Source organism: Meleagris gallopavo, chromosome 3 (assembly GCF_905368555.1).
Source record: "Meleagris gallopavo chromosome 3, MGAL_WU_HG_1.1, whole genome shotgun sequence".
NCBI lineage: Eukaryota > Metazoa > Chordata > Aves > Galliformes > Phasianidae > Meleagris > Meleagris gallopavo.
Window position 1 is genome coordinate 59,241,803 of NC_139406.1, and position 25,595 is coordinate 59,267,397.

At 37.1% G+C, this 25,595-nt stretch overlaps 1 protein-coding gene across 5 annotated transcripts in view; it reads left to right on the forward strand.

Moving 5' to 3' along the window:
* The window catches only part of NKAIN3 (sodium/potassium transporting ATPase interacting 3), a 404,665-nt gene that overhangs the window by 372,378 nt on the left and 6,692 nt on the right, over positions 1 to 25,595 (forward strand). For all 5 annotated transcript variants that reach the window (XR_014882537.1, XM_085221178.1, XM_085221179.1 and 2 more), the window contains one exon: positions 9,008 to 9,068. Coding sequence is in view for 4 of the 5 variants with exons in the window: in XM_085221178.1 (XP_085077304.1) it covers positions 9,008 to 9,068 (61 nt within the window). In the remaining variant the exon portion in view is untranslated. The remainder of the gene's footprint in view (positions 1 to 9,007; positions 9,069 to 25,595) is intronic.

The following is a 25,595-nucleotide window of genomic DNA, read 5'->3' on the forward strand; positions in this document are numbered from 1 at the left end:
AAACAAACAAAAAACCCAGCAAACTGACTTATCTGTAATCCTCTAAGGAAGATAGGATTTTTAGATTTTCAAGTATATATTTACACTGTAAAGAAAAGAATATCAAAAATAGTAATTGTTTGTGATTTTCCTTGTCTATATTGAACAAAATCTTAATGGAAAAAGAAAATTTAACTATGTAATATATTAAAAAAAAATAAAATCAGAATTGAGATCTACAGAGAGAAATAGTATAGGTTGCTTTGTCAGCTCCCTCTGCAAACTAGATTATAAGAAAAGTTTTCAGACATCTGTATTCATCCATGATGCCATATATGAATTTCTGCACTGCGAATTTTAACCAGCTCTTTGTTAAAGAAATTCAAGCCTATTTTTTTTTTTCTGTGATTCAGTTGGTTCTGGGTCTAAGCAGATGCATGTTTTTCAGGTTCTGGAGATTGCTTCAGAGGTATATTTCTGTGTCTGCTACTTCTGAATATCTCCGTTGAGTGTTCAGTAGGGGGCTAACGTGGGCAGTCTAGTATGGCTAGAAATTAAATCTTATTTTACAGTTCATTAGATCATAGAACATGTCCTAAAATGAGTTAATGTGATGGCTTAGGTTTTATCTCTGGGTTGCTTTTATTGTTTTATTTTTCTTGAAGCATGCCCTGACAATTGTTAGTGAAAGCCTTAATTTTTTTCTTAGAATTTTCAAACTATGTTTAGAGATTAACATGAACTAAAATAATATGTTCAACATTATCTACTTCTACCTAGACACTTAAGATGTATGTATAGAGGAGTTAGAGAACTGTGAGGATCAGGCTGCAATAATTCTATTCTTACACTCATTGTCACTTCACTGAAATCCTGAACTTCTCATTTTTATTTCCATGCCACAGCTTGTTTGTCTTTAAGTGATGAAGTCCATCATAGTGATGTAATAGTTTCATCCATTTGTTGTTGACAAGTTTTATGAAGGGAAAGAAATAATTCAGTAGAAAATAAATAATTGTTACAGATAACAATGCATTAGGATTAAAATGTATTCTTTGTGCCTATTGCAACAAACTAGTAGAAATAATACTCCCCTTATGTGCCTTTTGATTAACAAAAAAGGCAAAACATGTATTTTGGTATTTTATCGGCAAAGGATATCTTTCTTAATTTCTGCACTATAAGCAGGAGAAGAATTTTTGAAAGAGTATTAACATAAAAGATGGACCAGATTCTCAATAGTTTACTCTTCTCAAAGCAGTTTACTTTGGTATCTCCTACATGCATAATTTCATTACCAGCTTCCAAAGCTCAGGGGAGATGAAACCTTATGGATACCTCGAAAAATCACTTTGGGTTACAAGACACCATCAAACATGAATTAAAGTGTGCCTTGTCAAAAGATATGAAATGCTGTCATCTGCAAGTAGCTCTGAAATTATTCTTAAGACTGGCAAGCTAAAGCAAAAGCAAAAAAATATATTTATAAAAATATACAAATATACAAAGCCAGGTTTACAGAAATAAAGAGAAGCCCGCTTTCTGCCTCCTTCTTGTAAAATCATATGTGTTTTCTCGCATCCTGTTATTCAGCTGAAGAGCTGATTAGATATTAACCTAAGTGTCACTGAAATCCAGGAATGAAACTTGCAAACTGAAATGACAGATTAAAAAGCCAACCTTGCTTTATTGCGGTTCTGGGAGCACGGGGGATTTCTTTTATGTGAAAATGTGAATATTCACACAATTTCTGTGAAGTGTATGCCTATTCCGAGAATTGCTATGCATACTAAAATCTAGTGTTACACATGCACTGTGTTATATAGGATTCTTGCAAGGGGTCTTTGATGGTCATGGGGTTCCACTAGGCATTGCTGTCTGGCCAGAAGGTTATAAGTTGAGTAGGCTTGGTCCTTTCTTTGATCAAGAAATTATTTACAGAAATCAGCTGCTGACTAACTTTATAATTATCACATCGACCTTTTTTATGATTCGCTACATTATTAACCATACTGGAGTATAGTGTACCTCCTTGCAGCTTATGGAATATTGAGACTCACTGTCCTGCTTATCTAGGAAAAACAACCTTCCCTAGACAGAAAGTCAGTTAGCTGAAGACTCTGAATTAATTGCCAGGTATCTTAAGAGCTTTGATTCCATTCTGAGCAGAACATTTATTTCCCTTAAGATCTGGAGGAAAAATAAATCTAGAGGAAAGGTCTTGCTTGTTTATTGAACTCCTTTCTGGTAGTTTTCTAAGAGTCTGTTCAGATGTAGATCTCTGTTCTATCCTTCTTTCTTTCCACCTTCATCTCCTTTCCTTTCCATCATCTTGTTCAAGGCTCAAGGTTCAAGTTGCCACTGTTTTAAACTGTTGACCTTCAATTTATTCAGTCGAATCATTAACAAGTGATTAATATCTTGCAAGATAAAATAGTAGTTCTAACCAGTCATAATTGAGGATTGGAGATTCATGTTTCTTGAGGTCCCTTCCAACCCTGGCCATTCTGTGATTCTGTGATAATTCTTTTTAACTACTGTGTTTAAATGTTGTGTTCATTATTTTTACATACTGAGTCTTTCATTTCATCCAAAATCTTAAGCTTCCTATCAAATAATGGATAACCAGATCAACAGGATTAGTGCTAAGGGCTTGTCCTTCTCCGCAGGGCTGCTGTCCAGGAGATCTTCCCCCCAGTTTGTATAAATACCTGGGATTGCCCCGACCCAAGCGCAGCATCCACACTTGGCCTTACTGAACCTCATTAGGTTTCCATGGGCCCACTTCTCCAGCCTGTCCAGGTCCCTCTGGATGGTTTTCCTTCCTTCCAACGTATCGACTGCACCACTTAGCTTGGTGTCATCCACAAACTTGCTGAGGGTTCACTCGATGCCACTGTCGATGTCATTGATAAAGATGTTGGAGAGCACCAGGCCCAAGATCGACCCCTGAGGGACACCGCTTGTGACCAGCCTCCACCTTGGTACAGAACCAACGATCACAGCCCCTTGGCTGCAGCCAGCCAGCCAATTCCTAATCCACTTCAAATCCACACCTCTCCAATTTAGAGAGAAAAGTAGAGAAAAATTTACTTAAATTTAGAGAGAAAAGTACCCATCAGCTTGTCAGCTTGTTCTTAGAGTCTGTAATTCATTTTAAGGCCTATCTGAGTTGCAGCCTCTGGGAAAGCTCTTAACTAGTACTACAAATGGAACAGCTGGACCAGACTGGCTGCAATTGAAATTGATAGATAATCTTCCTAATACCTAAATTTTATTCAAGTCAAATCCAATAGATTTTAAGTTGGAAGGAAAAAAAATACTTAGCATAATGTACTTCACAAGGTGGTGCTACCATACACTGCAGTGTATTCTGAACATAAAACTTGAAGTGGAGTTGTCATCTTCTTGACTGGAAAAATCTTACAAATCTAGCTTACCTGTGTTAAACACATTCTCCAACAGTCAGGCCTACAGAATGCTGACTTAGTTTATTTGGCTGATCCTATGTTATTGTAATGAGAACTCTATGAAACACTGTGTAGTAGCTTAATAGTGATATGTGTCCTGTTGTATACCTGATTTTGAAGAACAACCTGATAGCCTAGGGCAATACTTCATATAATCTTAAATCTCCAGTATACAGTTTTGGTCTAGATGATCTGCAATAAGTGCAGGAGGTAGGAAAGTAATCACATTATGTGCAAGTGGATTTTGAGGCCACAGCTGATGATGACAAAGCCAAGTAGAATGATTTAAATAAAAAATACTTAAATCATCAATTTTAATCAAAAATATTTCATTCTGAAAATAATAACCTTGATTTAAATAAACACTTTTAATTTTGCATTTGTCCTTGTTTTCCTAAAGAGAAGATAATCCACATTAGCTAGTAACTATTAAAATACATTAATTTGCAAGTAAATACACATTTTACACTCAATTTGGCTCTTCTCTTTAATAGGATATGTTATAGTAATATTCATTTATAAAGCAATTATAGCACAGCATGTATTTGCTCAAATGATTAGTTTTTTTAAAATGTCTTGCATGTTGTCATAGTTTCTTACAGTTTAATGATGGACAATTATATAATCTAATTTCACTTCTATTAACTTAGGCATTTCTATTTCATGCAGATGTCCATTTCATGAGCTTAGAGATTTTAGTTAGACTGAAATATTTATGTCCTCTAGAGGGAAAAAAATAACAGAGACTAACAGAGACTAGTATTTCATTTTTATTTGAGGCTCTTGGGAGAATATATATTATATATTAAAAGTCCTGTTAATAACATTATATAAATGTACCTATGTTCCACTCATAGGAAAACCTATCGTGTACAACAAATCAAAGTCCTTGTCCCTTAAACAAGGTGACAATTGTTTCCCACACCCTGAGTTTGCTCATCATTATGATTTGGGGAATGTGAGTGAAGTTTACCAGCTAGTCATCAAAGAAATATGAGGTTTTGTACCAAAACTTTACATGAGCCAGTAACATCTACTTGCAGCCTGAAAGTATCCTGAGCTGCATGAAAAGAGAAGTGGCCAGCAGGGTGAGGGAGGTGATTGTCCCTCTCTGCTCTGCCATTGTGAAGAAGACCCCCCTGGATTATTGCATCCAGGCCTGGAGCCCTCCCAACACCAGAAAGATGTGGAGCTGTTGGAGTAAATCTGGAGGAGGGCCACAAAGATGATCAGAGGGTTGGAGCACCTCTCCTTTCAAGAAAGGCTGAGGGATATGGGCTTGTTCAGCCTGGAGAAGAGAAGGTCACCTCAATGTGGCTTTCTTGTACCTAAAGGGAGCTTATAAACAAGAAGGAGACTGACTTTTTACATGGTCTAACAGCGATTGGACAAAGGGGAGTGGTTTAAAACTAAAAGAAGAGAGATTAAAGGTAGATATTTAGAGTAAATTTTTCTCTCAAAAGGTGCTGAGGCACTGGCACAAGCTGCCCAAAGCAGTTGTCTGTGCCCATCCCTGGAGGTATTCAAGGTCAGGCTAAATGGGGCCCTGGACAGCTTGATGCGGTGGGGGGCAGCCTGGCCCAAAGCAGAGGGGTTGGAACTAGATGATCTGTAAATTCCCTTCCAACTCAAGCCATTCTGTGATTTCAACCATGGCCAATGTCTGACTTCTGAGTGTTATTTGATTTTTCTGAAAGATGGACTAGATGCTGTTGTTGGGGGTCTCAGTATCTGCTGTGATAAATATCTGAGTATTTTATGTATTATTTATTCTCACCAGAGCAGGATTTTTGCTCTAAGAACGGTGCATATGAGTGAAAGCAGAGGATAATAGCCTCTTCCACTTCATTTTCTGCCGAGTGGCATGGACAAATGACTTCTGAAACAGTTCACTAGATCAGGCTTTGCGAGCAAAAGTCAGTGCAAGTATCCCAAAAGGTTCCCATGTCTTTAAAAAACATTGTCAAGATCACTTGGCATCTAAATTGCTCTCTGTGTCAAGCTCTAGGTTCCCATTTATATCTCTAATTACTAACAACATTTGATATCTTGGACATCCTGCTCTAACTACTTCATCATCCCCTTTGAAAGATTACTGAAATCCAAAATGTGCAAATTAAATATCTTCCAGGTCATTGCATCACGGCTTCTTTAGTTATCTGGGGACACACATTTACGCCTATCACTTGGTGCCAGGCCAATAGCCTGCATTTCCAATACCGACAAACCAGGCAATATACATCAGTCAGCTCACTGCAAATTGGCAATTAACATGATGGCTGGATGGGTTCACATGAGCATAACATTATTAATTAAACAGCAGCTGAGTTAACCAAGATAGTAAAAGTAATTTGTTGGAATAAATATTTTATTCATGTGTCCATCAATAAAGCAAAAGTGGAGATTTTAATTAATACATTTATAAAAATATTCCAGTGTAGTGACCATAGCTCTGTTTAAGTATATCTCAGTACAGGTCTAATTTGTTCCCACTTCATCACTTCTTGTTAATCGTAGTGTAGATATCAGTTACCAATTATAATTACAAGTATGTTGGTTACAAGCCAAGTATTGCTGTCCACCATAGAGCACATATACTGGACAACTGTTGTCAAAGGGCTATTCTTTCTCTTTGTTGCCGTGTTCTTTCAGAAATGAGTGTGTTCTCCTATTTAATTACGGAAAGTTCTTGATACATGGTGGGTTGCAATATGATATTACAATGATAGTACAATGTGATTAAAGACCTGATTTTTCCTTTTCTCCAAAATTAACTTAGGGGGTAAATACATTCTTTATGTTTTAAACAAGTACGCAGTAGCCTTGATTTCTGTCTAATTAAGGAAAATTTATCTAATAATTAAAAGAAATACAAAGAAACACTGATAAGCAGTGGAAGACTGCTGATTTTATAGCAGATATGGCAAAGACATTACAACACTGTTCCAAGCAGTAACATCAGTGGGAAAAGGTTTACATTAAGGAGAAGATGTACTGAAAGAGGAAGATGTAAGCTGTTATAGCTGTTAAGACAATCAGGTTTACCAAGCCCCACACTTTTTGGAGAGCAGACTTCTTATTTTTCCCTCCTTTTGCTTGCTTGCTTTTTTCTTTCCTCTTTCGATGATTTAGGGGAGGGTTGTTAGAGTTAGGGTAGTATGGTTAGGTTGTGGTTAGACTCGATGATCTAACCTAAGCAATTCTATGATTCTATGACTCTGTAATTTTGGTCAAGTAGATTATTGTATATGAGAATAGAAATCTCTTTCTATGCCAGGAGATGAGAGGTGGGGCTAGCATTCTCCCTGATTTTGAGTAGAAAAAAAAAATCATGAAGTACAGCAATGGCAAATGTTAAGGAAGTAGTTGAGCTGCCTTCAAAAATATTTAACCTACAGAGATTGTGGGCTGAACTGTCATGCCTGCTTCCAAACATTTCAGTGCCATACTTAGGGAGAAGAAACAAACCCAAGTGGCTCACATGGTCAAATCACACACTGTCAGTGGTGAATGGAAGTAGTGTAAATAAATGGATGATATTCCCTCATGAAAAGCCACCTATTTTCTGGTATTTGTATTGTACTTAATGCAATAGCAATTTAATCTATGTGTAATGTTCAGCTAGTATAAGCAATACACCTCAAGTATGATTGTTTTTCTCAATCCCTTGGAATCCTTTATGTAACATTGCTTCACTTTGTATACATTAAAGACTCATCCACCCAGTGTCCACCTGATAAAGGTGGTAGTTTTTACCTAGTAAAATTGACTCCCCTTCCCCCCCTCCCTCCCCCCCCCCAAAAAAAAAGCCAAGGATGCTGGAGCCTGCTCAAAACCAGAAGAAAGCTGGATTAAACTCACTAGTTTCTTTCCCAAAACCCCAGCGAGGTGAATGGCCAAGGCAGGAGGCTCTGGCAGGACTAGGCCACAGCACTGTGGCAGCTTTCATTCGCAGGGAACTTAGCCTGGGTGCACTGCAGCTTAATTCTTCACGGGGATGATTAATCCCTTGGAGGAGGATTAAGCTGCAGTGAGCTGAGGCCACTTTATTTCTGAATGGGGAAGGCCACACGGGGATTTAATGTACTTTATCTTCTGTGCATTGATTTCACAGCTTTAGTTAATTCATCTTAACTTCCCTGAATTCCCTTGTGTGGACAAGCTTTTTGTCTGCAGAGACTCTTGGAGCTGCTTGTAAAGCTCTTGGTGTAACCCAATGAGAAAGCAGGTTGGAGTGATTTCTGTGCCTGTGAAGGAGCTTATACCTGTCTGGATACCATTAAATTACCTCTTTCTCAAACACTTGATCCATGACAACCTTAAAAGAACTATTTTAATTAGGTTTTTTTTTTGTATTGAATAGATGAAAAAAAGGGTTTTTTGAAAACTAATCTCTGGGTTATTTTAGAAATCTCTCATGAACAGCCTCTTTGAGACTTTCAGATAGCACAGATTGTGTACAGCTGCACAAACAGTATTTTCTCAAGCATGGGCATGTCTGGGCAGTGCAGTTTAATAGATTTCCTTTCCCAGTGGAATTACCTTCTTTTTGGTGATAGTCATAAGAGAAGATTTTGTCTATATGAAAAGCAAACAATCACAGTTTCTATTCTCTGGTCCCGAAAATTTTAATCCCTTCCTCTGAGTGGCACAAGTGACACAGAACTGGGCTAAGGAGAATGTTTTTGTGGAAGTTGCTGTTAAAACAATGGCATGACTTTGCTGATTTTGTTCTTTGGGAAAAAAAATCTGCTCTTTTCTTGTATAGTGAATGTGATGTAAAGATAGGCCCTTCTGATAAAGTGTTTCCTGATGCTGATGAATCATATCCCAATTTTAATGTTTAACAACATCCTGACATTTCACATATCAAATTAAACTATTGCCAAACAGTTCACTGCGTCACTTTCTGCAAGACAAAGTGACATCTCTCATGGATTCTGTGATAACTTTACTATAACTGAATTCCACAGCAGTCAGTAAATATTTTTTTTCTTTTTTATATGTAAACTAGGTAAATTTGTAAACAAGTAAATACGTAAAATAGGGGACCATCTACACACAAATGTATTTAGCAAATGTATGAATAACAGAATTACAGAATCACAGGGGTTGGAAGACTCTAGTGATCATTGAGTCCAACTCCCCTGCCAAAGCGGGCTCCCTGCAGATGGTTGCAGGGGTAGGTATCCAGACTGGTCTTGAATATATCCAGAGAAAAAAACAGTAACACTTAAAATCAAGATCTAAGCGCTTTATTTTCTAATACAATGTTCAGATCTAGTGTTTTGGAGTAGCATTCATCAATGCTGATCTCAGTGAGGCACAAAAAAAACTAGAAATGATTTTAAAATATAATGTATCATGAGGAAAGAGAAAGTATCTTTAATTTAACTGTGTGTGACCATTTGCACTGAGATTTACATATTAATTCAGGAAATAGGAGGAAATTTTTCCTAAATATAGCTTTGATAGATGTACTTACATGGTATTGTAATAAAAAGCTTATTAAGTGTTCACTGTGTTCTTATGATTACTTTTCCTCTTCTTTCATGCAGCTGATTGGATTTGTGTATGCCTGTTACGTGATCAGTATTTTCATGGAGGAAGAGGACAGCTGTAAGTACTGATACTCACCTATTCATCTCTGGAGTACTGTGGCTCCAAAGATGTCTTACATTAACTACCAGGAAGAACAAAGCTTGAAAATTGGCAGAGTTTTACATTCATGTACACAAGTAATATTCCTCAAACACATATTTACTTAGGTACTACAAGTGTATGGATTGTACTTTCTGAACTTGTTTGTAGGGATCTGTGAACCCTACATGATATACCCTGTACATGATATAGTGCTGAAAAGCTTGTCATTCATGTTGCACATACACTTTGTTTTTTTATACATACATTTAAACTTGAATCAAAGCTCCTGAGGACATTTAGTCTGTTTTTCCTAAGAACAGTTTTATTGGCAGTAAAGTTAATGTAGATGACATATCAAATCATTTATACTGTACTGTATCACTCTCATTAACAACTAGATGAACATATTCAACACTTAAAAGTAACTAGATCATGCATCTGAAATGCTGCCTCATGTTCTTAACCTATTTTTATAAAGAAAACACTGATATACATACCCATTTTGTTCAAAAAGTTTAAAAATCATTTGAACATCATTCAAAAAGCACTTTCTTAAAAGTCATTGAATGGTCATTGGAAAAATATTAATATGTTGAATGCTGTGGTAGTAAGCTATGAGAAAACAGATGGTGAGAACTGCCTCACTGACTGTTACCCACATGACTATCATAGGCGTTGTTAAAACCAGTAGTGAGTCTGGAATTATACTGAATGAGCAAAGAGAAGCAAACTGAAGAACAAGTCTGTTTAAACTACGGAAGATGTGTCCACGTCAGACACTTCTCACATATAAGGAGTTAAGCAGTATATATATCTCTAGCAAAATATTGAACAAATGCCAAGAAAAGCATCAAATTATGGCTGTAGAATAAAAAATATACAAGCAAATATTTATTCATACAATTTTATTCATAAATAAATAAATTCTTAAAAAAAATCTTACCATAGTTTGTTTCTGCACGGAATGGCACCTGCGAGTGATATAAATATAGTAGAAAAAAAAAAAGTTCAGATCTCAAGACAGTATTTGCTAATATCTTCAAAATCTTATTGAAAACATAATTTGAGTAATTCATGACTATGATGCAAAGGCAGACTTTCATTGAAAACAGTGCGAAGAAACAAGTGTTTTTTCATCATTAAAACAGTACTCTGTTCAGTTCTCCATTGTAATGCAACAGATATTAGTGTCAAGTCTCCTAGTGCTTCCATTTAGGTTTTTAATGGGAAGATAATACATCAAGGAAATTCTCAGATAATACTGAGTGGGAAGAAATCATAAATATGCTGTATACATAGTACGCTATGAAAAACACTAAAGTAAAGACTGGTACTGTAAATGAGAAACAGTAAATGAGAAACCTGGAGAACTAGCATAAAATGTAGGACTTAAGGAGGAGGAAGAGCCTAGACAAGTTCCCACTGAAAGACAGAAATTGCTGATTAGTTTGGAACTGTTAGTGCAGGATAAATATGAAGGATAGTGTGGCAGCAAGCCATATATATAACTTGAGATGTGGATCAAAGACTATAAAGTAATCAAGAGATAATTGTCCTTATCATACAGCTGTGATGAGTCAAGTCATTATGCAGGGCTTCATATTGATGTCTGGAGACTCTTTGTGAGAAAATTGCTAACCAAATTCCTGAAAGTGTGAGATTTCATTAAATGATCGGGAAGGCTGAGAGATTGATAAGCAAGAGAAACTACAGTAACTCTAAAAAATAACTGTGTGTGTACAGTCACACACACATAAAAACAAAGATATATCTGTACCTGAGAAGACACACTCTTTACATTTTACATAAGTATTTTAAATTATTTGGTTTTGTTTGTTTGGTCCTTCATCCTGTGCTTCCCACATCAGTGTTTTAGGCATGAATTAAAGTAATACAAAACTCACATCAGAGAATATAGCGTATTGTTGGAAAACATAGTCACTTGCTAAAGAGCATAAGCAGTTTACATTCAGGGCCTTACAAGAAGGTTGTTGTCAAGTTAATGGCCTTATTTACTTGAAAATATGCTAGAAGTGTCAGGACAATCTCTGTCTTTGGCATCCATGACCCAGTCCACTCTGATTGCCAGCCATTGTCTTTTGAGAGTTTCATGCTATTTGTTACCAAGAGAAATTTAAATCACTGAGAATAACAGTTGACATCATTAATTAAAAAATAAAACATATCAAGTGCTATGATGGTCCAGAACTTAAAATCTACACAGTGCCCATTCTCCATAAAGAAACCAGGTATCTGCATTTAATTTCTGCTTGTATTCAAGAACTACCAATTGCAATTTGGTGTTTCGTTAGGTACAACTAAAAATCATCTTACTAAACTTGGAACATGTGATATAATTTAGCTCTACATCCTTCATTAGCATTGTGCCAATTTACTATTTTCACTTATACCTTTATAATCTTCCAGATTCTTGTGCAAATACATTTGTTTTATTTAGTGGAGGATTGTCAAGGAGGGGATGGGGGAGAGGGTTGGTAAAAGCAGTGTGTTGGAAGTGGAGCAGAGATACAGAGCTGGCACATCTTGGAGGTTTTACAAGTGGAGTAAAATAATTTATGAGGGTTTTTTTTGTTGTTTTTTTTTTAATTATTTTTTTTTTTTCTAAGATCCTGAATCCAATCAAAAGCAGCTAAATAGCCTTTTAGTATCTCAGCTGGGGCTAATTTGTTTCTCAATGCCCATTTGTGTTCTAGAGTCCTCCATTTTTATAGATAAATATATTAAAGACAAATGTTAACTCGTTTGTATCAATTCCACAGATATGTTTTAAATGGAGAAACATCTATGTAAGCCACAGTGGGAAAATGATTTGGTTTGGTAATTAGCTGAGAATAGCGGGACTTATTCTGGAAAACTTGCAGCATAATGAAGAAAAAAATTGTGTAAAAGAGAAGTGCAGCAGTGCCTGAAAATAGTCAAGTATAAAGCGATTACAAGTTCAAGAAGCTGCAATGAAAGAGCAGTTTTATTAATTTTAATATGATGCAGCAGGTTCTTTTCTTACACAAATGCAGTCATTCTTTCATATTTTTGCAGTAGTTTGCACGGAATAAATCCTCAGCCTTCTGAGAGTCAAAGCTTTCCTAATTACATTCTGCAGTACTCAGTGCATCAAGTTAACCCCAGTTCTTGATCTGAAACCTGTCAGGCAGACTTAAAAATTAATAATAGCTGCCTGTTTAGCCTCTGTGCAGTCCTTAAATAGATTTTGAGGCTGACATTTTGGCTGATGGACACTTTTCTGAACAGTAATAATGCTTGAGGAAACATTTATTTCCAGCTATTGCTCACCTTACCTACATTTCAGACTGTGGTTAACTTTTACTTAGAAGGAAGATGATAGCAGGTCAAAAGGAATGAAAAAAAGACATGTAAAAGTCACACTGCTGTAGCGGAGTTAATACCTTCCATCATTCATCGTAATGAAAAAGTCTATTTATATCTCTTCCTTTCATTTTTTCATTTCTATCTTTGTAGGTCTATCAATCTATATAAGCCCCTTTGAAGGAACAGAATAAGTGAAATCCGTAATCATAAAAGCCTGTCACTATCCTGTTTGTGAATCATTTTCTACTAAAAATGAACTCAGAAGCTTGTTACTGTCCTGTCAGAGTTACAGAATGGATTTAATAAAGTAAAGTTTGGAGACTTGGCAAAATACGTTGTTAAAATTATTAAATTTATAAATATTTTCTGGACTTCGTTTGAGAAATAATAGCACTGTTTCATAAACATGCCATCAACACCTCTTTAAAGGGATAGTTCTATACTGTGTTACTTTGTGAAGTGGAAACTGAGTTGTACATAAAACGCGTAAGAAAAAAGATGTGAAAGCAGAGGGGAAGATTTATCAAAAACGTACAACTGTCATGTCAGCATTTATTACAAAAGTAAGACTGAAACATCAAAAGGTCAGTCCAAGGAAGCTCAATCCTTTGTTATAAATGAGCAAAAATTAAAAAAAAAAAAGGGGGGGGATGAGGGGGCTTCCATTCATCGTATTGGAAAGTAGTTTTATCCAACAAATGAAATCACAAGAACAAAAGTAATAAACAATGTTTTGTCTCTCCCCTACACTGGCTGAATTCAGAGTTCAGCTGTATTTTCAGAACATGAAGATGAATCTGGTTTTAAAAAGGAATTTTATTCATACTGTGGTATCTGTAGGAACCTCCATATGGTGTTATTATATAAATAATAAGTAAACCAAAATATATTATTACCAACATTGAAAAACTACTATATTGCCTTATCTGACATATGGCATTGTATTTATACATACCATAGAGCATCTGTTGTCAGTAATCTAATGAGAGAGAAATTTTTTTCTTCACATTTAGTTTTTGTAGCTACACAATATGTCCAGCAGTGATACCTTTCTTATAGATACATTATGTTTTGCAAAATGAATGAAGAATTGTCACGATTATTAGTAGCAACAGGCTCCTACGTGTCTGTATATATATAAGTCTACGTTTCATAACTAGCTAGTATTTGGGAACACATGACTAATGTCTTTACATCAATTGCAGTTTCCCATATACTTGAGTCTGTTTACCTCATAGAATAGATTATTTCTATAATAAAACATGTAATATGAAAGACAACCAGGATAGAGGATACTTCTCCAAACTAAAGGGCTTTCCTAGAATCAAATATATCCAGACAATGACTGTCCTAAATTTTCTTACTGAAAACAAGGACTTACGAAACTTTTCAAACAGTAGCCAAAAACAAAGATCATCACTGGGCTTTAGCACTTACTGCGCTCAGCTTTAGCTCATAATGACTTCAGATATCAAAATAAAACGTACAGTTACCAGCCAGCAAATGAATATGCTTGACATAGATTTTTTTTTAATGATCATAAGTTTTACTACCCAGCACTCAAACAACAGTATAGCTACCAGACTGGCTTTGATATTTCTGCAAAATAATAGTGACCATCAGTATTTTTGCAAGGCTTGAAAAGAAATTTGCCTCTTTCTGTTCATCTGGAAGAGCAACCCAAACCCCCACAATTCTGAGATATCTGTGTTGGTAAAACAGCTGCAGCCATTGCTTTGCAGATGTCCACTGTGAAGCAGAAAAGAGGTTGAAGTACAATTGGAAATAGCACCAGGAGTATCCAGGAGGCTCCCTCAATCCAACTCAGGCCAATCCCATCAAACATTTAGTGGAGTCAAATGTAAGCTTCCGTAGAGTTTACTGACTAGATGCATGTTCACCTATTTGCTCTTCTTTTACTTACATTAGACTCAGCTTTCTTCCATATTGTAAATATAAAGGATAAACCTATTATTCTAACAACTCTGCATGGTGTTACAGTCCTCCAACCTATCATTACCCTTAATGTGTGAGTTAACTGAAAATGCATTTTCATCCTACACTATACTGACAGAATGAATTCTGATGTATATAATGAAGAAGCAAATACATATGGGACATTATAATATTTAAATTAACACTACTTTTCACATTTACATATTTTATTTTTCTTTTTTTTTTTAATCTTATTTTATTATACAGTGGTCTGAACAAGAATTTGTTCTTCTTCCTATGGAAACAGTTGCATATATATACCTCAAGAAAACAAAAGTAGTGTAAAATAAAGCTGTAAAACAATATAAACACTATTATTTATATACACTATTGTGTGTATATATATATATATACTATTGTATAATATTAATAACGTATTAATAGAATGCAGAAGACATCTTGATCCTAGTTCAGTCAGTCATAAAAAATGTAGCTGAAGAATGATTCCCTCTTCTTTATTCTGCTTTAAAATCATAGATGAATAATCCATTTCAGAAAAAAAAAAAAAAAAAAGAACAGAATACCCATTCCATTTTCATTCTTCTAGCAAAGTGTACAAAACAGTCTTTGTCTCCAGATGTAATCTCCATGGTCTGTTACAGAACACTTCATTCTAGCTGAGTGATTGTCTTTAAATAATAGATAATGCACAATACATAAAAGGGAAAGTCTTGATCCTGGAATATTTCTAGCAGCAGCAGAAGCCATCTACCTGAAAGTGCTGTAAATTTAATAAGGAATGCAACATGTAAGATTATCCAAGTATGGTGTAGATGAAGCATGAGAGAGTAGCATCATCTAGAAGACACGTAAACTAGCTCAGTTTTTCATTGATAGAGCTTATTTTACTATAAGGTGTGATGCAAAGAACCTGAAGAAATTTTCCTTGAGTTTCCATACAACTTGGGCAAAATATCTTCAGTAAAGAATTCATTTTTTTACTGCCTCTAATTTTATCTATCTATACCATGTTTAATTATGTATTAAATCCAAGCTATCTTTCCTGGCACATATATGATAGTCAGGATGCTATTTTCATGCTAGCCAACTACTTATTTATTTTTCATTAAAGGAAAAGAGTAAATCATGCATTCAAAGAGTCCTCCATTGCCTTTCCACAGTTCCTCCTAAAAGCCCAAGATGAAGTTTTTTCCTGTCATTCAGTAAAAAAGTATCACCCCAGACATTTTATCACAATTAATTTTAATTGGATATTCCCTCAAATATCCAGGGAACAGATGAGAACAGTAGCATATATCTAATGGCTTAAATGGAACTTCATTTAAAGCATTTAAAAATATCTGCATAGAACGCAAAATATTTTTATTTAGCGTTTTCAGAAAGAGATAATATATTTGTCCAAACAGAGAAATGTATCAGAACAGTATTATAGCATAAAATGGACTATTTTGACCTTTGTGGAAAAATACATGCACAGACATATTTATACATACATACATGGATGTGATACATACATATCTTCATCATATTTGAAAAGTCATGGCTGTGAGGTGAGGTCCCAGATGACTGGAGGAAGGGTTATGTCACTCCCATTTACAAGAAAGGGAGTAAAGAGGACCCCAGGAACTACAGGCCGCTGAGTCTCACCTCTGTGCCTGGGAAGATCATGGAACAGATCCTCCTGGATGACATGCTTGATCACATGAGGAATGAGCGTGTGATCTGAGACAGCCAGCACGGCTTCACCAGGGAAGGTCGTGGTTGACCAATCTGGTGGCCTTCTATTATGGAGTGACAGCATTGGTGGACAAGGGAAAGGCGACCGATGTCATTTACCTGGACTTGAGCAAGGCCTTTGACATGGTCCCCCATCACATCCTTATCTCCAAATTGGAGGGATGTGGATTTGATGGGTGGACCGCTCAATGGATAAGAAATTGGTTGAAAGGCCACAGACAGAGGGTGGTCATCAATGGCTCTATGTCCAAGTGGAGAGCGGTAACAAGCGGAATCCCCCAGGGGTCTGTCTTGGGACTGGTGATCTTAAACATCTTTATCAATGACATCGATGATGGAATCGAGTGACACCAAGCTGAATGGTGCGGTTGACATGGTGGAAGGAAGGGATGGCATTCAGAGGGACCTCAACAGACTTGAACAGTGGGACCGGGTGAACCTTCAGAGGGTCAGCACAGCAAAGTGCAAGGTTTTGCACTTGGGCCTGAGGAATCCCAGTCATCTATACAGACTGGAAGGAGCAGTCCTTGAGAGCAGCCCTGCAGAGAAGTACCTGGTGGTCCTGATAGATGAAAAAGTTAACATGAGCCAGCAGTGTGCTCTTGCATCTCAGAAAGCAAACGGTATCCTGGGCTCCATCAGAAGAGGGGTAGCCAGCAAGGACAGGGAGGTGATTGTCCTCCTCTACTCTGCTCCTGTGAGGCCCCATCTGGAGTACTGTGTCCAGATCTGGACAAGACCCAGACAAGAAAGATAGAGAGCTGTTGGAGAGGATCCAAGGGAGAGCCACAAAGATGATCATAGGACTGGAGCACCTCCCCTACGAAGACAGGCTGAGGGAGCTGGGCTTGTTCAGCCTGGAGAAAAGAAGGCTGTGGGGTGACCTGATTGCAGCCTTTCAGTACCTAAAGGGAGCCTACAAACAGGAGGGGCGTCAACTCTTTGAAAGGGTTGATAACTGCAGGACAAGGGGAAATGGTTTTAAGTTGAGTGAGGGAAGATTTAGGTTGGATGTCAGGGGGAAGTTCTTTGCAGAGAGAGTGGTGAGGTGCTGGAACAGGCTGCCCAGAGAAGTTGTGGATGCCCTGACCCTGGAGGTGTTCAAGGCCAGATTGGATGGGCCCTGGGCAGCCTGGTCTGGTATTAAATGGGGAGGTTGGTGGCCCTGCATGTGGCAGACGGATTGGAGCTTCATGATCCTTGAGGTCCCTTCCAATCCGAAAAAAGAAATTAAGAAATTACATATAGACATACATATTGTGTGTCAAACACAGGTGTATGTAAACTCTCCTTTGCCTTAAGTTGGTTTCCAAACTGATAACTAGAAAGATTTTTAAAGACTAGTTCATTACTTCCTCATAAATTCCAGTTCAGAAGTTGTAATTCATATCAATCATTTCTGCTATTGATTCTGAGTAGTATATACCATACCCCATTTATACGTATTAATATATACATAAAAGACTATTCACTTAAAATAGAGATGTAATTATAATTTTGTAATTTTCCTTAAAGTGGAGATCACACCTTTCTTTAAGATTGCTTAGTTTACTACTGTAATAAATATTCTCACTAAAATGGAAACATGATTCTAATTTAGTGGAAATGTATTTCTCACTGGCAGCTCCTTGACATCTCTTAGGTCCATGCATTGCTCATCTACTCCCAAATACTCACTTCTTGCCCTTCTGTTAAACTAGCTGATTTGATTCAAGCTTCTACTTAGCTAATTTGATATTGATTTTGTTTTAGTCTCCACCTTCCACCTCCTTGGCCTTTCTGTTTAAATTAAATCTGCTTTTAAATTGATGCCATCTCAGTCCCCCATTGCCAACACCTTAGCCTTTTCACTTAAATTGCATCTATTGTTAAATCAATCTTACTCCAGCATTCAGTGTCCAACTCTTAAGCTTTCCACTTGATATCACGTACAGGTCTAAGTAGTGTCTGTTTCTGTCCCTAACTTTCACCCAGCTTCTCCATTAAAATTAAATATCTTTTCAAATCTATTTTCCACTGCTATTTCCAACCTCCTCACTTTTTCATTTCGAAATGGTAACCGTTTTGTGTCTGCTTTAATTTGTGGAGCTTGAAAGGAAACTTTTCAGACTCCCACTCTTCTGTATAAATACCATCTCCCCCAACTCTTGTTAAATGTAACTGGGTTTTTCCAATTTCCAGCCTTAGCTTACATAAGATGTCAGTGTTTTGGTTGTTTGAGTGATAATTTCCCTTAGCCCAGTTACTACTACACCACTAAGAGCTCTTTATTGAGACAACATTTCAGTGCTGCTTTTGATGTGAGACACATAAGTCTGGACCAAGGTTGGTTCATGTTGTAGAGAGGGCTTACCAAGCCAAAATGGGTACAAATTTAATGAGGATCCACACCAGCAGTGAAATGGACAGAAATTATCTTGGTAAATGATCATAAATTATGTTGATAATATCATAACTCAGTAAAGTACATTGAATCAAGCTATGAATTTCCTGTCATAGGTAATTTTGGAAGATAATTTTATTTGGTAATATAATATTCCAAAGTATGATAAAATCATATACATAAGAATTAAACCATCAATAGTTCAGCCATTTTTTAAAATCTCAGTTCTGAATATCATAACCCAAAGGAGACCAACATGTATAACAAGGCAAAATATTCAATATCCTGTTTGGAAATGGGAGGGTTGACAATTGTTGTTTACTGATAAAATCAAAGCTAAGAAAAAAAAAACAAAGTATCACAAGGATTTTTTAGAAGAACAATCAAGGAAAAAGAAAGAAGATAATAAAATATTTTAAATGTTTGTTGTTTTTTTTTTTTACTAATCACTTTGATTTATCCTGTTGATTTTTACTGTAATTTATTCTCTAGTTCTCTATAATGCATATCTAATGTCATCACACTTTTAACCCTTCATAAAATTATCTTTCTAAATTCCTCTTATCTGTAAAACTAATTTGCTGTCTATATTGTGTACTTCTCAGATTTTGTTGTAGCATTTTATAGCCCAAATGATTTGAAGATATAAGAGAAGGAAGATTTATAGCAAAAGGTGTTGTCTCACTAAATCAATTGATATAGCCAGTCCTGCTGGGCCAGTCGATCAAATTAAATATATCACCTCTTGCTATAAAACTTATTTTCAATGAATAGAAAAGAACAGAACAGTTGGAAAGAACATACAAATGCCATGGGGTCCAAGTGCCTGATCCCTTCAGGGCTACCTAAAATCAAAGTAGATTATTGACAGAATTATCCAAATGCTTCTTCAGTGCTGACAGGTGTGGGGCATTGGTCACCTCTCCAGAAAGCTCGTTCTGGTGTTTAACCACTCTTTTGGTAAATAATTTTTTTCTAATGCCTAATCTGAAACTCCCCTAGCACAGCTCTTTGCTATTCCTGTCACTGGATCTCAGGAAGAAGAGTTGCACATCCCCCTGCACTCCACTTCCTTCTTAAGGAAGTTGTGGAGAGCACTGAGGCCACCCCTTAGCCTTTTTTTCTCCAGACTGGACAACCCAGTTGTCCTCAGCCTCTCCTCAAAGGCCATGTCTTCAGTCCTTTTTACCAGCTTTGTTGCCTTACTCTAGATGCATTCAAGTATCTTAATGTCCTTTTTATATTGTGGAGCCCAGAACTGCACACAGTATTCAAGGTGAAGCTGAACCAACCCTAAGTACAGCGAGAGAATCACCTCTTTTGGCCAGCTGGCTACGCTGTGTTAAATGCACCCCAGAAGGCAGTTTGCCTTTTTGGCTGCTAGGGCCCCCTGCTGTCTCATTTTGAACCTTCTGTCAACAGTATTACATTTAGCACGTGTTTCTTGTGTGCTTTATTAGCTCTTTCTCACAACTTTCTCAAGACTTTCTCTTGTCTTCTGTAATCTAGGACGTAGCCAGACTCCCTTCAATCTTCATTTTACGTAATTTTGTCCTGAAACAGTCAATATTGACTGTTTCCATGCAGTTGGTTTTGTTAGCTGAAATTTCATCTCAATGCATTTGTGTTTTTCTCAGTATTACAATTTAGGTGCAGCAAAACCAAATAATGCTGTGTTCCTTCCATCATTTATATGATGACACTTATTCCTCAACATTGATTTCTCTACATTTTCTTTTCCTTCTTAATCCTCACAGTTAATCAGGACAATGTGCTATTTTATAGGACCATATTTCAAGACTCACAAAGTTTTCATAAAAATGTATTTTTTAATTCATCTTTCTTCAGTGAAAGATTTTTTTATTTATGAAGTCAATATAGCATATTCTTTCTTTATCCTTAACAGATTAATACACCAGTAACTTCAAAATGAGTGCTAATCCTGTTACATACTTTGTTCCCTTTTGCACATTCATCTTTCTCCTAATGTGAAATAACACCAACTTTCTAAGTATGAGAAAACCATTTTCCTGGCTACATGTTTCCTGACACAGAGAATATTCATTTCTTTCTTCTTCATCATACATAAGATCACTGGCCAGTGTAAGCTCCAGTTTTTTAATGCTCTAAACTCTTTGTTCATTTTTTCATAGCTGAGAATGCAGTCATATGATGTTTGAGATTTTTTAAGACCTAATTTGAGTATGAAGAGCTTAATTAGTCAGAGCATTGGTAATGATAAAATAAATATTAAGAGATCAGCAAGACAATTTGAAGAGCAGGACAAAAGCATTAGCATGAGGTACACTGTTTCCCCGTTTGCAGAGAAGCACTTACAAACTAATCCTCACTGCTGCAGTTGGGTGCAATTAAATAGCAGACTTAGCAGGTGCATCTACAACAGCTCTGAGACACATAAATCTCATATTCTAGGGGAAACTGAGAGCATCATAGAAGGACTCAGTAACGTGTTCAGAGGGATTGGAGAATGCTAGTTTGATACAGATCAACAGAAGGGTTATTTTGCCAGCTTCACCATCTGAAAAAAAATAAGGGCAAGAACAAAGGAAGTTCAAAGCTTGCTGGTTTGTGCTCATTCAGAGAGATAAAAGATTGAAAAGAGAGATTTGATAATCTGGAGATCATAGAAGGGGTTTATCCAGTTCTATTTCTGATCTGTAAACTTGAATTCAAAGAAGGCACAGTAAGGCCACAAGCTTATATGCTGGCTAGTCAAAGGGAGTTTGTGCTGGGTATCATGGTTGAGAAGAGAAAGGTTCCAGCAAGTGCTGGAGGCAGCGCTGTCTGCTTAGAAGAGGGGAAAAAAATGTAGTTTGAAGTTTACAGATGCTGAAACTATGGAAATGTGTGGTAGAAAGCATTGAGATCTATCTTCTCAAGGACTGAGGCAGACCATCACTAAGCATTATGTAGCAATGAGCAGGATTTTCAAAGGAGGCAAAGCATACAGTGCTCCACAGCAAGAGGCAAATGTCATGTGGTGAAGCAGGATTTCTATGCAGAGCCTCAGAGAGATAGTCAGTAGAGGCAAAGGAAATGGAAATTGCCTCATCTGAAATGGAAACCTATGTTACACAGCATCAGTGTGCTTGATACTATAGAGTGTAAGATATCACCGGATCAGTGCAATTCTGCGCTAGCATTTTTTTGGTTTCAGTACTATACATACTTTTAGATGTGAATAAGTGCTAGAGCTTAATTGCTAGAATGGGAAGAACTGTCCCTGAAGAATGATCACAAGTGAGTCAAAAGCCTATGGGAGAGAGTTAGAGACTGGGGCAACAAAGGAAGCCTTGTGGCTGGAGTCTTCTACAGGTGTCCTGATCAAGCAGAGCCTTCTTCTTCAGCTACAAAAGGCATCATGATCACAACTCTTGTCCTGTAAAGGGATTTCAACAACCCTGATGTCTGCTGGAAAAGTAGCAAGGTGTAAGTGATCCCAAGAGGCTCATAGAGTGTACCAAGAATAACTTTCTCAACCAGGTAATAGACAGCCCCACCAGAGGGATGCAGTGCTGGATCTGTTGATCACCAATGATTAGTGACATCAGGATTTTAGGCTGCATGGGCTATAGTTACCAGGCAGCGGTGGAGTTCTAACTCTTGAGGGATATCAGACAGGCAAAGAGTAAACTCAGGAAAGCCAAATTCCAATCTTCCGGGAGTTAGTTAGTGAATCCCCCTGGGAATCTGTCCTTAAGGACAAGGGAACACAGCAGAGCTGGCAGATCATTAAGGAAACTTTCCTTAGGGCACGAGAGTTCTCCATCTCCAGGAATACATCTTCCCCCCTTTAGCCCTCTGCATAAAAAGAATCAATTCCTGGCATCCTGTAATAGAACATGTGGCTCTTCTGCTACATGACTAGAGCAGCCCATCTATTCAGACTTAGTGTGAAGTCTGACAGTACTGGCACCAGATAGCTGGAACAATCTGACTAGTTCAGACAAGGATATAAGAGAAATGTGTTTCTTGACGCTGGAAGACAACTGAAAAATTAGGAAGAATCACAGAATCACCAAGGTTTGAAAAGACCTCCAACAACATCCACCTACCACCAGTATTTTCCCACTAAAGCAAGTCTCTTTGTACAACATTTAAACAATTCTTGAACACCTCCACGGATGGTGACACCACCGCCATCCTGGGCAGCCCATTCCAGCACCTGATAACTCTTTTAGAGAATAAATTTTTCTTAATATCCAACTTGAACCTCCTCTGGTGAACTTGAGGTCATTCCCTCTAGTCCTGTTGCTAGTTATGTGGGAGAAAAAAACATTATATACGTATCTAGAAAGTTTATATAAAGTTACAAGTGCAAATACTGGAAAGTTCAAAGTTTAAACTTTGTGCATCTAGCCCTGACAGTCCCCATTTTTGCTTCCTCTTTCTTGTTGAATTTGGCTCCTTGTCTTACTATCCATCACATACTTTAACTAACTGATTATTTCTGTTAATTTCCTTAATGGCCATGGTTACATTACTATATATGCCATTCAAAGGTCTTAGCACACTGGGAAAAATGCAGTGCAAAACAGTATTTGGAGACCCATTGATTAGGATAATCTGTACATAAAAAGATCTATGCAAGCAGCTTCTAGCCTTCCCCTGTCCTGGACAGGGGATAGCTGGAGGTGCCATCAATTCTAGCCATCATTTTGAAGGCTTACCCTCATTTATAAAAATGAGAGGCAAAAATCAAGAGGACCTAAGCTATTCTAGGACAAGAGACTGCAGGATTTGTTAGGCATTGTAATATATCACTGCACTACTCATACTCTGCACTTCCCCCCAGACACACTTAGAATGTAACAGCTTTGAAAAGAGAAATCAGTAATATACCAATGGGCTCACAAGCTCTGGCAGCTGTTTGCACAGGGTCTGCAAGAAGGTCAGAGGAATATTGCCGGAGAAGCTGAATTCCAGATGAGAGATTGGGATGGGAGAAGGGAATTTTTCAGATCTCTGATTCTTCTCCATTACCTTCAAAAAGAAAGGAAATTTCAACTGGCATATGGGTGAATGCACTGCATTAATAGTAGTAAGGCATTCCTAAATGTCATCTGTCTACAAAAGAGTAGCCCTCAAAGTTATTGATGACCGTGGATACACCTTCTTCAGCTAGCAGCGTGTTGCACTTTTCTCACTCAGGCAGATTATGACAACTGCTCTGCTGATATGGCCCACAAGTGAATGAACACCATTTTAATGGACTACCCGCAGTGGGCAACCAGCACAGATTTGCACTTCCAAGCCCAGCAGGTAGTGAACTCTAAAAAAATATTTCATACTGGCCATGAAGCATCCAGCAAAACTGCAAAACTGAGGTGACACAAGGAGAGAAAAATTCTCTGTGAATACGGATCATGTTATGCAGCCAGCTGCTGATAAAATAACGGGTTTCTGCTGTAACCTGCTATTATCTGGGGTGCTAAAAAATCCTCCCTTCAGGATTTTAAGTTTCTCTCTGCATGACTGTAGTTAATGACTGGACTCTATGGGTGTCCCATGCTTAGTGATTGAATATCCCCACTGATAACATGTTGGTCTTTTAATAAATAAATAAATAAAGGCATAGAATTATAGAACTCTGTGGGGAAAAAAAAAAAAAAAAAAAAAAAAAAAAGATGTTTTTTCATTGAACTTACTTCCAGGCAGTTTCTGAAGTTAATTGTTGTAATCCTATGACTATACAGCAGGTATTATCCATAATCCAGTAGTCAGAAAAGAACAAAATCAATTATTCAATATCATCCTTAAAGCAATGTTTTGCCCTTGGGAAACATATGCAAACATTGCTGCTCACTTTTGTCTGATTAAACAGGGAGATGTGTATATCCTAAAAATTCAGTCAACGTGAAGTTTTATTTAATGTTCTTTTGTGGCCTTAGTTCTAGGAGTCTACTAGACATAAATGCTGAAAATATCTAGTAAAATCTGTCTGAATCCTTAAAATGAAAAGTAGCATACAATTCAAATAACTGGTGATGAATCTTCATATTAAGGAGCTATCAGCCATAAAATAGAGTACATAATGGAAAACGTCACATTCCGTTCTCTTGTGTGATAGAGCAGCTCTTGCCTTGAGAATTATCTTCACATGAATTTCAAGTCAAACTTCAGCTCTTGGATTGCAAAAGAGAAAGTCTCAACTAAGCAGATTTGAACATCTTATCTCAAAACTTTTTTGATGGTGCTATTAAGTGTTTTCTTTGTGAAAAACACATCTATGTTTCCAATCATAAATACATTCTGACTTCATTTCTTTCTCCAGAAGATCTGTTGGTAGAAGTACTGGTTGCTTTAAATTCTCTCCACGCTTACAGTTGCTGAGAAGAGTGATGTGTGATTCTGAAGTACTGAATTATTTCAAAAACATACTTGCCAACTCCTTCTATCACTTTCTTAGAAAAAAAAAACTAATAATCCTCAGTAGAGAGCTGGGAAAACTAAAGAATATTAAAAAAATAACACACACACACACACACAAAAAAAAAAAAAAAAACAGATTCTGTTACTCTGGAGGCATGATTTTTTTCCAAAAAAATGAAGAATTAGCTGTGGCTTGTGTTATGCACATAGATATTTTATAAATCAGCTTTTACAAGAATATATCTGCAAACGTAGCTCTTGGTCCCATTAGTGCTTAAGTCTTTTTTGATGTTTGGTGTTTTATTTTGTTATGTCATTCTGAAGGAGGATAGCAACAAGTAAGAAATGCAGTTGAAGGGAGAGATGCAGAGAGGCTATGGCTGCCACTCAGCTAGGCTGACCCTGGCCTGGGCTGACACCCAGCTGGGCTGACTGCTCAGCATTCTATCCTGCTCAGGCAATTTTAAGAAAATAGTCTTGCAGCCAAGTTGATACTGCATAACTGAAGTGCATCAAGTTAAGTTTTCAGCCAAGCTTTTCCTCTCCTAGACTCAAGAGGAGAGGAGATTAAAATCAACAGGAGCATTTTCACAGATTTTAGAGGGTATTCATCGGTCCTTCTGTCTCTAAGTATCATTTCTCTGTCCCCTCTGGATGAGTTTTCTTTTTCTGTTTACCTTATACAT